The sequence below is a fragment of the Anser brachyrhynchus genome (genome assembly GCF_964034855.1).
Source record: "Anser brachyrhynchus genome assembly, chromosome: 6".
In the NCBI taxonomy this organism is placed as follows: Eukaryota; Metazoa; Chordata; class Aves; order Anseriformes; family Anatidae; genus Anser; species Anser brachyrhynchus.
The window spans coordinates 27,702,805-27,719,458 of NC_137700.1; the positions used below are offsets into that span (position 1 = coordinate 27,702,805).

The following is a 16,654-nucleotide window of genomic DNA, read 5'->3' on the forward strand; positions in this document are numbered from 1 at the left end:
TAGGAGGGGAGGTCTCTAGGCAAATTAAGAGTGCTCTGAAAGCAGCTAGCTTCAGGTGGCAGCTAGTGGTTTCAAGGACCTAAATGTTTTGTTGCTCAGTATACACAACCACGACAGCCCTCTCATGTAGGACTCCCCATAGCTTTGCTTATCAAGTCAAGTGGTAGGTCAGTACCCCTAGACATCTACACTAGATGTTGTATTACAACCAGTTCAAGACAGCATGTCTTCTAAAGATGATTTTTTATTTTTTTATTTTTTTTTAAACAGCAAAGCTTCAGCAAGCCCAGGGTATGGCACTGAGGCTCTGAAAATGGGTCATGCCTCAGACGTCCTGAGCTTCTGCCGTTGCCGGATCCTGGCTTCGCTCTGTCTATGCCAGTGAGACACGGAGAGAATCTTTTTATACTTAGATTCTTATTTTCCTCATTAAAGAATGTGATTTTAAACTGTAATGACATTACCATGTGGTAACGAGGCACTGTGACAAACCCCAAACCCTGCCTGCGAGTGTAACGCACAACACCGCTGAGGTGATGAGGAGGAACCGGAGCGCCACGCCGGCACCCACCCCGATGTCCCTTATCCGTAATCTCTCATTTATTACTCGTATATTTATTTACTCGCCGTCCTGCACCAGCCTCCCCAGGGAGCGAAGCCCCCTCAGGCCCGCGGCCGCAGCGCCGGGCTCGCCCCCTCACCACGGCGGCTGCGCAGAGCGCGGAGCACAGCCCCGATTCCCGTACGGCCGGCGCCCGCGCTCCCCGCCCGGCGCCTTTTCCTGCGCTACGGAGTTTCCGTAGCCGTGTCCTCCGCTGCCCCCGCGCGGCGCCCCCGGTCGCCAGGCGCGTTTCTATGAGGCGCCTATAAACAACATGGCGGCGGCCGCCCCTCGCGCTGCCCGCCGTCTGTAGGTGGCGCGGCGGCTGAGCGGGGCGCGGGGGCAGCGGGGGACGGCGCCGCCGGCCGCCTCCGCACCGCTCCGTCCCGCACGGTCCCACCCCGCTCCTCGCCGGGCCGCGGCGGGGGCGGCCGGGCCGCGCTCCGCCCCGCCGTGCGGGGGTGTCTGGGCGCCCGGGAGCAGCCCCGCTGCTGCGCGAGCGGAGCGGAGCTCCTCGGAGCGGCTGCTGGCCCGAGGGGACGGGCTCCGGGAGCCGGCGAGGGGACAGGAGCCGGGAGCGGGGCCATGTCGCTGCCGATCCCCCCGACGGCCACGGCTGCCGCCGACCTCCCCCCCGGCCCCGGCCCCGGCGCGGAGCTGCCGCCGGGCGCGGAGCTGGGCCAGGGCAGCGCGGCCCCGCCGGCGGCCGAGGAGGAGGAAGGCGAGGGTGAGGAAGAAGAGGAGGAGGAAGGGGAGAAGGAGAGGGAGAAGCTGCCGCCCCTCCCGGCGGCATCCAGCGCGGCGGCCGGGGTAGGTCGGGGGCTCGGCGGGCGCTTGCTCCGCGCCCCGCTCCGGGCGGGCACCGCCGGCGGCGTCCCTCGGCTGCCGAGCCCGGGGAGGCTTTCATTCAAGTTTCTTAAAAATAACGAGCGCGCCTGGAAGCGGTGACATAACGGAGCTATAAATTCTCCCTCTACTTATAGTTCTTTAACATTTTACAACGGTCTGCTCGCTCGGGTTAGTCATGGCTGAGGATTTGCAGCGCTGTCGGTGGGGGTTTGGGAGCGGGGGCTCCGGCTCCTCATGCGCGTATGGCAACAGCTAGCTGGGAGAGGCTTCTGTATTTTTAACTTTTTCTTTAAAAGTCTCTTCCGTTTTTTGCATTGTGTTGAAGCCAAGATGACAGAACAGCTCGGTAAGTGATGAATGAGTTGACGCGGGTTTAAAAAAAATAAACGTCGAGAAAGGTATTTGCCAGAGCAATTTAGTTTCAAGAAACCTCATTTGAGATCTTTAATCATACTTGAGTTATGATTTTCTTTCTGCTGATTGTACAGTATTGTGAAACATAAAATTTTCCTGGCGTAAGTCGCTTATTGTGTATAACTCAACATTAAAGCTCGCTGTAACTTATTCAGCCCAGCAATGAAGCAAACATCTTATCAACCCTATGCTAATATAGTTATGAGACTTTAGTTCAATGGTTCTGATAAGTATCAGGTTTACTAGAAATTACCAGCAGCAAATTACCATAATTTGAGTTTAAAAGATTGAGTGCTTAACGTTTATGACTGTCATGAAATAATTGTGATGTTAAACCAAGTAATTGTAGTCAAACTGCAAACTCCTTTGAGCAGTTCTGCCAATTTGTGTTTTGGCTAAGATGTTCCAATCTTCTGAGAGGCTTTCAGCTTCCCAAATCTGTCAGAATTTGGGAGGATGTGTTTGTTCCTGTGATTCAGATAAAGATTTGGGAGAAGACAGCGATGGCCAAGTACTCGGGAGTGACTTGCACCTTTGATAAGGTGCAACCTCGGAAAGGTGCTCCATTTCAGACTTGGAATGGCAAATGCCAGTCCCTTGGGGAAGGTAAATAATGATGGGCTACAATGTGTCAGGCTTATCTTAGGTAATGAAAACTACATGCAACTGATCAGCTATGCAGCATTTCCACTGTCCTGAAGAATCGGGAGAAGAATCTGGTTTGTGGCTGGGCATCCCACATGCTTCTCTGAACTGCTGCCTACAGGAATTAATAAGTTGTCTGAGCTGACCTGCTACAGAGCAGCTCAGATCTGGCTATGTGTGATTGCTTGTCAAATGCATGGGGGACTTTGAACTTACGGAGATGCATGCAGATTTTAATAGTATGTTACAGAGGGAGAGCTGTGTGGAAAGATGTAATAGATCTTTCAACAGCCCTGGATTTCTCAGTGTGCACCAGAATGCTGGTTTTGGTCCAAATGTACCAAACAGGGAATGCAGATATGCTTTTGCAAGACCTTTATGAGTTGAAAGAAGGTATTGGACTGTTGGTCTGCTGAGCCCTAGTGTTGACCAACCTACGCATCTAATTACAAGGTTTTCAGGAGTATGGTGTGAGATTCATCCTATACAGATGGTTTTTATTTTTTTTTTTATATTAAAACTTCTGCTTGAAAATCAGAAATGAATGCTACTGAATCAGATTCTCACGCACTTTTAAAGACAGACATTTTCTCACCTGCATCGTCATTAAACTGGAGAAAAGTTTATAATTTGATAAGGTGACTAAAGGGGGAAAATGTCTTTAAAATTTGCTTTTTTTCTATTAAAATTCCTTTTCTTTAAAAACAAATGCCTGATACAAATATGAAAATACTTCTGATGTTGTTAATTTGCTCGTTGTCTCTGCCTATTATTTCTAATCGTATAGCCATCATATGATGACTTACCTTGTCTCCGCATGAAGAGTGAGCCTTATATATCCTGGTCTCAAAACATCTCCCCAGGTTGTTTGCGCAATTGACGTTTTCTTCCATGTGCTAGGGACCCACCATAGATTTGTGCAACATGACTGTAGCTTCCTAGAAGGCAGTATGAAGGTGTGACGCATCTTTTAAACTTTCTATTCTCCACAGTAGCTGTGGAAAAGGTCAGAATTTGAGGGAGTCAATAGATAACCACAGTATACATTATCTTATTAGGGCATGAGCATGAAAGATGTCACATCTGGAGTTTAAGCAGGCTGAAAATTGGAAGAAAGTGTTTATGTGACTACTGCTATTGCCATTTGCATCGTGGCTTTTTCTAGGCAAGGACCGTGTGGAGTTACTGAAAGAGGGTAACCTTTCTGGGTGATTTTCTTTTGCTTTCATTCCTAAAGGAAGTTGTGGAGCTAAATTACTCCCACAATAAATTAATGTGGTCCTGCAACGTGCCAAGGTTTTTCTTATGCGTGGAATGATGATTAAAAAATAATGCATAAGGGGAGGTGGTTTGGATGTCAGTATTCAGATTCTGCAAATAAATTTGTGGGAAGTTATTTAACTTGCCTCTTGTAAGCAAGAACAAGTAGAGGTTTCTATAAAGCAAAAACAGTCTGATGTTACACCTTTCAAGGTATGAATGGAAAGGAAAATTTTACTTTTTGAGTAGGCTGTTGCACTGACAGCTGTCTTTGGGTAATCCTTGTGTCCTCTGTGTTTTCTGGCACCCCGGTCCTTGCTCACTACATACGTAGGGGTCTTCAGTGAGTTAAGTTAGGGCTGAAGAGCAAGGTTTTCAAGAAACTCTTCTAGATGGTCTTTTTGCCTCTTTTTCTGCAAGCACTCTGTATGTGCTCTTTGCAAGCAGTTTGACTTGTTTTCACCATCTGGTTTCATTTCAGTAATGGAAAACATAAATGTATAAAGTATAAAGCTAGTACTTCTCCAGCCTTATGGAGGGCTTAATGCTTTTGAAAAATTTCAGTAAGAAGCCAGCAGCATTGTAAGTTATTAATATGCTCTTAGAAAAGGATTAGAGGAGGATTAAAGATGGCTTTGATCCACTTCCTCCAAGCATGCCTGTTCCTTATGTGGGGGTTCGGTTTTCTGATGGCTGTGTGTTTGTAGCGTTTTAGGCTCTAGAGGCTCGTTGACCTCCTACAGAGTTTTGTAAGTATGACACAGTGCTGTACGCTTGTCCTAGATTACTCTCCCAGGAGATGTCACAGATCCTCTTTGATGAGCATGTACTTCCCCGGTATTCCTCCAGGGCTTTCCAGCAAAGCCTTTATCAGTATGTTTGTTTAACATTGTTGGAGCCGCACTTGGAGCAGGATGTGATGGAGTGGAATAGCGCGTGCAAGCTTCGCTCTTTCTGATTGCTTCTCAGGGCAGTGGCATTAAGAAGAACCTTTTAAAATAACTATTCGACTATACTATTGCAGTGGCACGGCTGGAGTAAAACTGGAAAGCTGAGGAAAGGTTATGTGACTCAAAACAGCTGTCACAGTAGTCTGCTTCATAAGAGCTCCTCTTATGAATTTATCTATGATAACTATTCCCTACAAATTGTTAGAATCATCCAAACTCCAGATTTTCTACCTAGAGCATGTGTTTTTGTGACACAGCAGATAAACTTAAGATCTGGATTTGTTTAAAAGTCCTTTTTCATTTAGTCACGTCTTGCTGTGTTTTCTCAGGATCTGGACTTTCTGCTTGTGTGCCAGGTGAGTTTTAAGAAACATCTTAGTGATACTTTAAGGCTTATAGAGTAATAATTTTTAAAATAGCTAATATTAAAATAGTAGCTGTAATTACATTTTGTTTGAACATTTCTTGCATACAAGGCGTTTGGAGCTAGAAGTTGAAAGTTGATATTTTTAAAGCTAGAAGTCCTGCTGATTGTTCAGATTTGTAATTTGCTGAGTTATAAGCCATGGAAAAATAGCTCGTTTTGCCACAGTTATTTAAAATTCCTGGCAGTGTATCAACTTGCGTACACTGTAGCATGGCAGGTTTATGGGCTGTATTATTACCCTCCTGGTGGTGTTTCAGGATGTTGTGGTGGAAGTGAAGTACTTTCCTCAGAACTCTGGCTGCGTGTCGTAGTCAAAATCTATTTCTTTTAAGAGGAAAGGGAAATGAATGGGTTTTTAAAAAAGAAAAAGATATGAAAATTATTCTGGAATTTCTGTTGTCATTTGTGGAATTAGTTTTGGTTTATAAAACTACTTTTTTCTAACTGAGAACACAGGTACCAGATGTCAGTCAAATGAGTCTTTAGGTTAATGTAAGGCTCAAAATCACGACATGCAAGAAGACTGTGTATGTTTTTTAAGCAGATCCGCCTTTGCTGGACATCAGCTGATCACTTGGAGCTGAGATGCAAATGAAAACTTCCATCACATGACTTGTGTAGTCTTGGACAAGCCCCTTAACTCACCTGTGCTTTGCAAATTCTCCGGTGTAAATAATTATATCTAACAGTCACTTAGTGACTATTGGCACGTTGTGTCAAACGTTGATTGGCACCAACCTGTGAAAGTCTGTTGTGTTGCTTCATTTCTCTTCACTGTTAAAACACATTAGCACTCATTGCTTAGCAAAAGTTTGAGCAGACTTCTTGGCAGCTGCACATGCAGATATTAAGCATTTTTTTTTTTAGGATTGTGTTAAACAATTGTTTGTTGGATAGCCTTTCTTTGGTGGCTGCTGATGCTGAAAACTTTGAATCTGGTGTTTTTATCCAGGTAGTCAGTATTTAAATGTTAATAGCAGCAGTCTACGCCGAATTTTTGTTTCCATATTTCAATTTTGGGGGAGTTTGTCTGAACTTCAGCATATAAGGGTTACTTGAAAAAGAAATGTGTGACACTGGTATCTATTTAAACTGAGCTGGAGTGAGGAATATAAAAGTATTTAGAAATTAGGACAATAAGTTAGAATGCTTTCAACAATATTCTAATATTCTTTTCTCCTGAGTTATCTAGGGATATCTTATATACTGCAAACTAATGCATGAATTGTTAAATGTAATGGAATTGTATGTTACTTCTCCTGATTCAAATTAAAACAAACTTGTAGAAACATCATGTATGTCTTATTTAGGTATTAACACTCATATTTCAAGATGATAAGCATTTAAATATTCTTTGTAATACCCAATGAGTAAGATTACTCTTTCAGAAATGTATTAGCCTTTTATAGCACGCTGTCATCTTAATTACAGGGGTTGGAAAGAGGAGCAAAAAATCAGTTTTCCACTTTCAGCAATTTCATCACAACTATCAACCAAAAGAAAGAAGGCACCGGAAACAGAAATTCACCTACGCAACTTGTTATACCTAACATCAAAAACGGTAAGAGAATAAAAGCCTTGTGTTACTTAGCTACCAATTTAAGAAGGTGCTCAGTGTTCCACCAATATTTCTATTGTGACAGTGCCAGAAAACCTAGAAGTCTAGATTTCATTAGATTACATTGTCCCGTACATGGTATAGTCAATAATATATATCATAGTCCATCCTCAGTAGAGGTCATCTCTTAGAGACAAGTTGGATAAGAAGAACAAAAGGACCTGAAGGATGAAATATTCCTCTGAAATTTTAAAGAAAGTTACAAATTCAGAAGTCCATTTATAGATACTGTTTGTCTTAGCTCCAGTCAGATGGTAGGTTTCTCTAGAAATTGTCAGAACTTTGTAGGGATTTTTCTAGATCAGAGGGAAGGCAGTGATGAAGCATGCATAGGGCTTTTAAGGGAGACTTGCTGAGAGTTGCTGCTTTTCAGTGAAAATGAAAGCCAGTGATAAAATAAAACTCACAGGCAAAGAATGGTAAATTCTGAAGAACTTTAAAGGTGAGAGAGAATGTTGTTGTGATATGAGGTAAAGATAATTGATGGAAATTTTTCAAGTGGAGCTGTGTATTCAGTATGATAGGCTAGAATCATGAAGGCTGATAAATAGTATAGGGTAGAAACAAAACTGTGGACAGGTATTGTAAATTTCAGATTTGTGGAGAAAAAAGTGGCTTATCATGTGCAGGACTGGTTTCCTTAATAAAATAATCTATGTACTTGATAGCTGTTCTGCAAATGTAAAATGCAAGACTTTTTTTTTAGTAACTGCTCATGGAGTAAGGAGGTGCCTACTTTTAAAAATACAAATGCAGGGGAAGAAAATCACTGAAACACAAAGGGCAGTTAAGTGTAAATGAGAGTTTGAATAGAATTTTGTATTTTGCTCAAGTCACTTTGTGCTACAGAAAGGAAACAAAGGTGACTGGAGATGACCAGTGAAGGCTATTCCCACTGTTGTGTGGAAGAATTTGAGGCATTGCATATTTTAACTTACCAAGGTTAAAGTAGAAGTGGTGTACGTAAGGACAGTACTTGGGGAAAGGCAAAAAGAAGGTGCTGCAAAGCTGGACAGAGCTCTGATCATTCTTTGAAAGTATAGTAAGACCTCATTAATAAAGCTGGAAGAACCACCTTCGGGTGGCCATTTCTCTCACCTATATATTTAAGAAAAATCTTCATATGTAAACAATTGCACTATTGTTGGAGTCTGAAAGACTTCAGAGAAATAAAAAGTTTTGTGTTTTTCAGGTAACATTTTCCTCTAAAGCTACAAGTGACAGCTTGTCAATATTAACTACACAGCTGCTAAGCTTTGTAACTGAAATGTGCATGAAGCTGTTTCATGGACTGCTAGATAATGTGTGTTTCATATAGGAGAATCCTTAATTGTTTCCTGTCCAATTTTATCTGAATAGTTGCTTAATACAATCTTAGGTTATGATATGAAAGTCTGCTGCTCACTAAAATTTAGGACAAAGTAAAATTAAATCTACTATTGTGCCAAGCAATGTGGAAAATGCAGTAGTCTTTTACAGAATTCATTTTACCTCTTGCACCCAACAAGAATGGTGAACTTAAAAACAAGCCTTTCTTGAAATGCCCCCAGATCTTGCTGCACATGATACTGTCCTGGCTGTAATTAATGTTACACTAGTACTTAATTTTTAATTTTCATCATCCTAATGTATGGCAATATTAATTGAAGTTATGGATGTGTTCTTGAAATTGAGAGCTCAATGTGTAAAATTAAGCAGACGTTCCGGTAGTCTGTGTTAGTCAATTCTCTCTTGTGTCAACAAGATTTTCCTCCTCAGTTTTTGATCATTTCCTAAGCAGTCATGCACTGCTGAGTCTTTTTACTTAATGTAACTGGGCAAACAGCCAGAAGTGATTATTTTTTCTTGTCTTGTAATACTGGATTATTGCTGTTTATAAACTCAGCACATAAAGTTTCAAGTTTGTCCTCAATGGAATTCATTTGACAGATCTTAATGAAAATTTTTGAATGTCACACAGGCAAATAATTCTATTTACAAATAAACTGGAATTATGGCAAAACATACTGAAGATGACAGTATTTATTAAACATATTATTAAAACTCAGTTTTAGTATATCTAATTTATGTAGTGTATTTCAAAGAAAATTGCATCACTGACAGGGTGCAAGTTACGAAGCTTAACACCTGCAGCTTCAATTCACTGTAATGAGAAACAGCTTCTGTCTGCTGCTGTCTCTTCTACAGATGCAGAGAATATTTTCCTCATCTCAGTGTATTCAACTGTTTGTAATTCAATGTTTAATCCATCCAAAATTGAGAAGACAGATCAAGAGTTAAATTAAAATTACTTGTCTTGGAGTAGAAAAATAGCATAGTCTTAGTTTCTTTTAAGTTAGTTCATCTGCATCAGCAGAGCACTTACATCGTGGTATTGTTGGGCACCTTGGCTTGAATTAATTTAGTATGCGTCCACTTTTTTTTTTGATTTCTGCTCTTCTCTTTAAATTGTTTTAAGTTTCAGCTATGAGATTTGACAAGGTTAAACATCAGAGCCATACTTGGGGATGGAGAACAGCCCTGATCTGATGTCTTCTGTCTTCTGATAAATGTTAGCTGAGTTAAGTCACATTGACAGCTTCTCTATCATTATCATGAGGTAAAAGAACCTGCCTTTGTGTTTTGGCGATTTTATTAGTGTATACTTCCCTGATGTGATAAATGGAGAAGGCAGGAGAGTAGTAATACTGCTCTGATATTTAATTTAAAAAACAAAAAACATCGGTGTAGGGGTGTAGGCTCTGGGTTTTTTTCCTAGTTCCTGTACATCTATATTTTACTAGCTGAATGGTCATTTATATGATTGCATTGTATTTATTGTTCTTTGCATTATTTTTTTTACAAGTGAGAGATCTACCACCTATTTGTCTCGATGTTAGACAAAAGCAACGAATCTCTATAGATACACTACCCCAAGAACTGAAAGCACCCATTCCTCCTGAACCTTCCCTTCCTATCCGAACCAAAACTGTGAAAGACTTCCAGTAAGTTGCATGGGTGTTTCTAAAAGCATACTTTCTTTGGACTTCATTTTGTCCTAATTTGTACATTTGATTTTTCTTAACCTCAAATGAGTTATGTTCAGTTCAATAAGACAATCTCGCAGTAGCAGTCGTTACTTTGCTGTCATGGTGTGATCGGTAAATCTATTACTGTGAAAATTATCAAAAGAATTTCTCTAGCTTGACACTTGCTGTTCTGTTCAAGAAACAGCAAAGCTTGTATTTCAGAGTTGGAAATTCAGTTCCTGACATTCAGTGGATGTTTGGTTTTAGAACAAGGATGTATGGCTTAATGTAGGCTGGAAGTGGTTTTTTGTTTGTTTTGATTTGTTTTGTTTTTAATATCCTTGAGTATTTTACTGGTAGAGAAATATTGGTCAGGAAATTGGGAGGAATATTCCTAGGAGGAAGCCTGATTCTTCTATTTTTCGAACAGATGGGAAAAAAAAAAATCAAAGTTGCTTCCAGAGACATAAGCATAGACTTTTCATTGCTCTTTTCCATGTTTGAAGTCTTATGCATTCAGTGAGGTGAAGGAATACTTTTTGATTATTCAGTGTGCGTATTTGGTGGAATATCCCTTGCTGTTATTCAGGTGTTCTGAAGAGCTGAAATTGTTACCATATTCAGATTTTTGTATTTATTGACTGCTGTCTAGTTATACAACTATCAAGAGTTTCATTCTTTCAAGTAAAGTATTTAAAAGTCTGTAGTGTTTTTGGTTTGTCCCATTGATAACTTCTTTGTGCTAGATATCAACTTTTTTTTTTATGAGGGGGGAAGCAATCTGGAATTTGTATTGCCAGCATTATAGTTAACGAAGATAAAATACGCTTTAAGGATTCTTTAAAATGTATGACATTGGACAAAACAGGAACTTGCTTTACAAGGTCAATACTTAAAAGGATTTCAAGGGTAAATCCAGATTTTGTTGTCAAAGAACATGCATAGTCACATACAAAGATTAAGGTTTATTTGAAAAACTGGAAGAGAAATAACTTTTGGTACAGTAATAATGAAATTGACTTGTTTAGGAGCCTGCATACTTAAATGAATAAATTAGTCTCAGAAATCTTATCATGTCAGTGTTTCTAAAACATAATTCTGTTCTACTAATGATTTGTCTTAGCATACTGAACTGTGACACCATGAATTAACATTTTGAATAAGACATTGCTCAAGTATATCAAACACAAACTATGCTTTTGTTCTCTTGTAATACCATGATTGTACAATGACAAGGAAGATGTTAGATACTGATATTATACTTGTCTGTCTTTTAAATGTGCTTAGTGAGGAAAGCTTGGAGTTATAGCACAGTCTAAAGTCTAAGTGGCTGGGAAGATTTAACCCTTGTTATTACCTGTCTTTTTAATGCATTCTCTCTAGGGATGATATAGAAAAGTCAAAGTCATCAGGAGACTGGAAAGCTGTGCATGATTTTTATTCTACAACGTTTGATTCTTTCCTGGAGATAAATGCTGCATTTAAGGTAGAAAATAATTCGTAATATTACTTAGTAGTTACAGTGATTTGGCTCCTCAAAGCATTTAGATGCGCATCAGTTAAAGGCTTGCAACTAGTTTCTCAAACCCACTAGAATTGTTTTATTATGATCTTACCTGCCTTTGGTACACAATGTGTTATGGCATTGATTTATTTATTCCAGTTTAAGCAACAGTATTTCAAGTGTAAGGTACTTTCTACACAAACTAGAGTTTAAAAATATTCAAGTTGATGCAGCTAATAGGCAAACCTGGAAACAGAAATTCCCTGTCCTTTAAAAAAAAAAAAAAGTGATATGCATTCAAGTAGTTTTGCTGCTCTGTTGTGTTGGCATATTCAGTGTTCCTTGGGCAAGATCTTATCTTTGTGAAAAGTTTCTGAATACGTGCTAAATTAATATTTCCTTCTTACTACAGAGCAAGATGTGCTTTTGATATTTAATACGAACCTAGGCAAAATAACCTGCGACTCTTAGTTACTTAATGAAAATTGAATGCTTGTAACTTCATTCTTGTCTCATGATGGATTTACAGCAAAGATGGAAGATGAACATTCTGTGCTATTTGTTATTTGAGACCCTTCTACATTTTAAAATAGAACAACTAGGTAATGGAGCCACACGAATAATGCTAAAGTGTAAGATGAATGTTCTTTAGTTTCATCTTTTACCCATTAATAAAAACGGACTTAGATTCTTACGTTTTGATAAGGAAAATAAATATTTTTATCTGTATGTGTTTTGTTAAAAGTGCTGATAAACTTTTATTTTGAAAGATATGTCAAATATTCAAAACATTTCAAAACCAAAATGTCTCATTTATTATCTAACTTGCAGAAAGATACCAATTCTCCATTTAATACCATTGAGGATTCTGGAATCGATGCAAAATTTGTGAATGTTGTCTATGATGCCTTACTGAATACTGTAAGTAGAAGAACAGAATTCATGTTTGATAATCTAACAATCATTTCATCAAAGAAACTTTCTAAGAAGCAATTTATACCAAAAGTATTTCTCAGATATGTATGATTTCTGAAGAATGTCTCATAACATACTTAAAATTGTCCTGTGAGAATTGCCATAGAGTCATGAAAATTGCTGTAGTAAAAGACGAGGAAATTTTTGTTAGTATTAATGCGGTTCATCCTGTGGTAGATCTCAGAGTGTTTGGAAGATAAGACATGAGTGTGGTGGGACACTGCATGATGAGAGAGATGGAAAATGTGAGGATGGGAGTAGTAAAAAGTAGATACTGTGTCTAGTAAATACAAGGCAGGAATAATGTAGAAATAATGTGTACAGCTTTTAAGTTGTTTGAAGTTTTGAAAGCCACAGTTGACACAACTTCAGGCCTCACCTAATAGCCTCTGAGGAAAGATATACAGGAACTCAGCACCATAGCACAGTCAAAGATTTCTTAGCTGGCTTGAATCACAGGCAAAACTAATTTGCCTTTTTGTACACTCTCTTATACCAAGCATGTATAATTTGATTAGATATGATTTTTCCTTGCTCCTTTTTCCATAGCCTCAAGATGTTCAGAAGTCAGTCCTAAAGGGAATAATTAATGGTCTGCTACAAGAATGGAAAGGGTAAGTATAACCAATGTTTGCACTACTGTTCCAACACTTACTTAGAACTGGTATACTTTCTATATTTTTACTCTATTGTTTTAGCCAAAGAAAGAAAATGTTCTCTTAAAACTTAACTTGACTCGTAAGAACTTGTCTCCTTTTGGCAGGCAAATCTAGTGAGACCCATCTTGAGCTCTGTAAGCTGACGTTGAACCTCTGAGAAGCAGATCTAGCCATATATCCCCTCAGAAAATCTCAGCTGCTTGTTGCCAGGGCAATCTTTCAGGAATCCCAACTGTGAGATGAATTAGGCAATTTATCCAGAGTAAAACATGTTCCTCCTGACCCCAACTAACACGTTTTAACTTACATAATTTCTTGACTTGAAGTTTGTTTTGCGATATCATTCATGTTTCAGCAGCACTGGTGGGGCAATACAGCATGCAGAAATGATTATCCAGGAGGCATGGAGAGGACAAGATTTTAGCAAGAAGTAATAGAAGTGAGAATGCTTAGTTTGATTCAAAAAAAAAAAAAAAAAAAAAAGATGTAGCAAGAGACATCCCCTTGTTGTGACTCATCTGTAACCCAACCCATGGCTATTGCTTTCTCTATTTTTTGTTGGTTTTTTTTGTTGTTGTTGTTGTTGTTTTTTGTTTTGTTTTTTTTTTACTACCTTTAGAGAGTAGTCAGAATCTTTAAAAGTGTCCTTTCAGTGATGATGCTGAATATGGTATTGAACACATATTGACAAAACAAAGTTAAATCCTAGGGTGCAGGATATCCTGACTATTGATGTGTATATGTGGTGTATACATAGAGTGGTGTTTCAAATTAATTCATTCATTTTGTAGGCCACGAACAAAAGATGATCTTAGAGCATACTGTATACTTCTACAGGTAAGAAAAATACAGTATTTTTAGTTAAGTATATGTCAGCTTAATTTATAATCTATAAACCAGTATACTATGCAAACAAGATACTTAGTATAACTGATAAATTTCACATTTAATTTCCTGTCATAAGATTGTATTAACATATGGAAGAAGTGTAGGGTATGCATGATGGGAACAGGAGTTTAATGACAGAGTTGATGGGGTAAGGTTGCATACATTAAACCCATGAACTAAGAACACAGGCATGCAATTGTTTCCTATCACTTCGTATTGAAAGAGCAAACGTTTTAGAAGGTTATTTCCTACTTATTGTCAGATTTCCTTTATTGCTATGTTGCAACAGTGATCTTTCCCAAAAGTTTCAGTATATGCACTTTTTGATATTGCTGTAATTTTCACTAGTATTGCAGTTTATCCAGCAGTCTCCCTCCAGTCTATCTGACGACTGCATTGTCTGATTTTTGTCTACATTAACCAATTACCTTTCCTACTAAAACTGATGAGCATTTGTAGCAAATTCCCCCTTTACGCTTTGCTAGTGCAGATGACACCTCTCCACATGAGAGAATCTTCTGCTGTTACTTGAAAGATCAGATAGTAATTTAGTTTTTGGAGACAACAGTTTTTTTCTCTGGGGTGGGCACATTAGCTGTGAATTATGAAGAATAATTCTGCAGAAAAGTGGGAGTGTGTGGACTCATATAAGAGGGAAAATAAGGAGTGTGTGGAAAGACAGGAAAATCCTTATTACTGAGATTAAAAGCTCATCATGCAGAGGAGTGTAATTTATGTGTTATACAGTATATGATAATCCAGAAAAAATACATTGAATACTGCCTTTGTTACCTGTGGGCTTTCTTTTGAAACACAAAAAAATCCATACTTTTGCAATATAGAAGTTGCATATTTTTCATTTGAATAGAAGTTGCAAATCATTTTTCCATAGCTTTTACCACTGTCACAGCAATTTTCTGAATTACTTTCCTGCGTAATTGTATTGACAACAACAAACATAAGAAACAGCCGTAATGACTTTTTCCCTTTATGCAGTTTGTTAACCTAACACATTTTTTTAATCTTTTTCAGAATCCTCAATTTAGTAACACTTCTACTTATGTCATCTATGCTCACTTGCTAAGACAGATAGCAGCCTTAACAGAAGCTGACCATCATTTCCTAGTGCACTGGTCTAAAAAGTAAAAAACAATAAAAAAATAAAATTAAAAATTCAATTTTTAGGATTACAATTGTTACTGTATTTCCATGAATGTTGACTGTTTTATATTATATATAAATTATATGAAAGTTGACTAAAGAGATTGTTTTGTTGTTTTCAAAGTACATTTGGACATAGTCCACTACGTGATACTGATTTATAGATGCAAACTGTATGTAATGTATAAAAAATGATTATCTTTATGCAAAAAAGCTTTGATTGCAAAATAAGCTGTGTAAGTTATTTTTACATAACTTATGCAAAAAAAGAATGTAAATTTTCTAGATACACGCTTAGATAATGATATTGTTACAAACATCTTTGATCTTCCTTTTAAATAAAGGTGTTTTTTGCATTATTTCCAAAAGATACTGTAGCTTTGCTGTATTACATGAAAACCACAAACGAAATTAAGTCCATGCTGATAGTGTAATAGAGATGGTGACAGAATGTAGTTAAGGCATTAGATTTTAATTATTAGAAATAATTCTAATAGCATCTAGCTATTAGTCACGTGGGGGTAACTGCCAAAAGAGTGGTTTTTAAGTTTGTATGCAGGTTGCCTTCCTCATGACGACTGCGCAAAAAGTTCAATTTAGGGTTTAAAAAAAAATGTTTGTGTATGTTCACAATTCCCTGCCTCTTAGGGAAACTCTTAATTAAGGATTTTCTTCTCTGCAAGGATGAAAATTATATACATATATTTCTCCCCCTGAAATATGTCCAGATTTGCTTAAAAATGCATTAATTTATTATTTCATTTGAATCAGTGTTTACAAATCAGATGAACGCTTTTGGTTAAGGATGCAAAAGGCATATTGATGTTCTTATTCTTAAAATAAGTATTAGAAATTTGAAACATTAAAACAGAAGAGCTTTTATTTACAAAATGATGCTTTAATATATCTACTCATGTATTATATCTACACATGTATTTTTGCTGTATTATGAAAGTAGTGCAGCACATAACTTTATATGTGCACTTGTCACAAGTGTATGAAGTATTTTTCGCTATTCATTCAATAGGGCAAAGTATCTCAAAATCAAAAATTGAGACTTCCTCAGTATTCAGATTGTGGAGTGAAAGAGAGAAGGGATGTTTATTTTTCGTTTACTTCTCTTTATTAAAGTCAAGAACAAGTGATGATTCTTTTGTAAATTTTTTAAAGATACAGACATTAAAAAGTGTATTTAAATGGTGCATTGCTGTGTTTAAATGCAGAGCATTGCTGCATGCCAGTATTTAAAAGCATGATTCTTCAAACTTTATATTTGGAAATTTGTTTTTATAATGGGACAAAAGCATGTTCTTCAGAAAATGATATTGAAATCTGATAATATAGGCTTCAGTTTGAACAGCGATTACATGAGAGTAACTGTAGCTTGTTCCTTTTAGGATTTCACAGAGGAGGTTCAAGCAGGTGGTAGACAGGTTACTGCAATTTATTTCTTTACGCCTGTTTCCTGCAAAACCTGAAGAGTTTCCACCCATGATGAAATGTACCTGGTGGATTCCATCAGCAACCAAAGTCCTGGCATTATTTAGTAGGTTTTTTCCTTAAATTGTGTTTACATGTAGGTGTATATTATGTATGTGTATATATATATATACTTGCATTTTGTATGTGTATGCATGTACACATATGGAAGCAGAAGAGCGTGGTTTATCTCTCTCTCCACTTATGGTGGAAATG

The 16,654-nt window shown here is 38.1% G+C and overlaps 1 protein-coding gene across 1 annotated transcript in view; it reads left to right on the forward strand.

The window, feature by feature from the left end:
* The first annotated feature begins 861 nt into the window (after nt 1–861).
* HECTD2 (HECT domain E3 ubiquitin protein ligase 2) overlaps nt 862–16,654 on the forward strand; it is a 34,138-nt gene continuing 18,345 nt past the window's right edge. Inside the window, exons 1-9 of the mRNA XM_080597579.1 lie at nt 862–1,411; nt 6,578–6,707; nt 9,610–9,748; nt 11,156–11,258; nt 12,108–12,197; nt 12,801–12,865; nt 13,702–13,747; nt 14,831–14,940; nt 16,357–16,505. Coding sequence (XP_080453705.1) covers nt 1,187–1,411; nt 6,578–6,707; nt 9,610–9,748; nt 11,156–11,258; nt 12,108–12,197; nt 12,801–12,865; nt 13,702–13,747; nt 14,831–14,940; nt 16,357–16,505 — 1,057 coding nt within the window. The 5' untranslated portion in view covers nt 862–1,186. The remainder of the gene's footprint in view (nt 1,412–6,577; nt 6,708–9,609; nt 9,749–11,155; nt 11,259–12,107; nt 12,198–12,800; nt 12,866–13,701; nt 13,748–14,830; nt 14,941–16,356; nt 16,506–16,654) is intronic.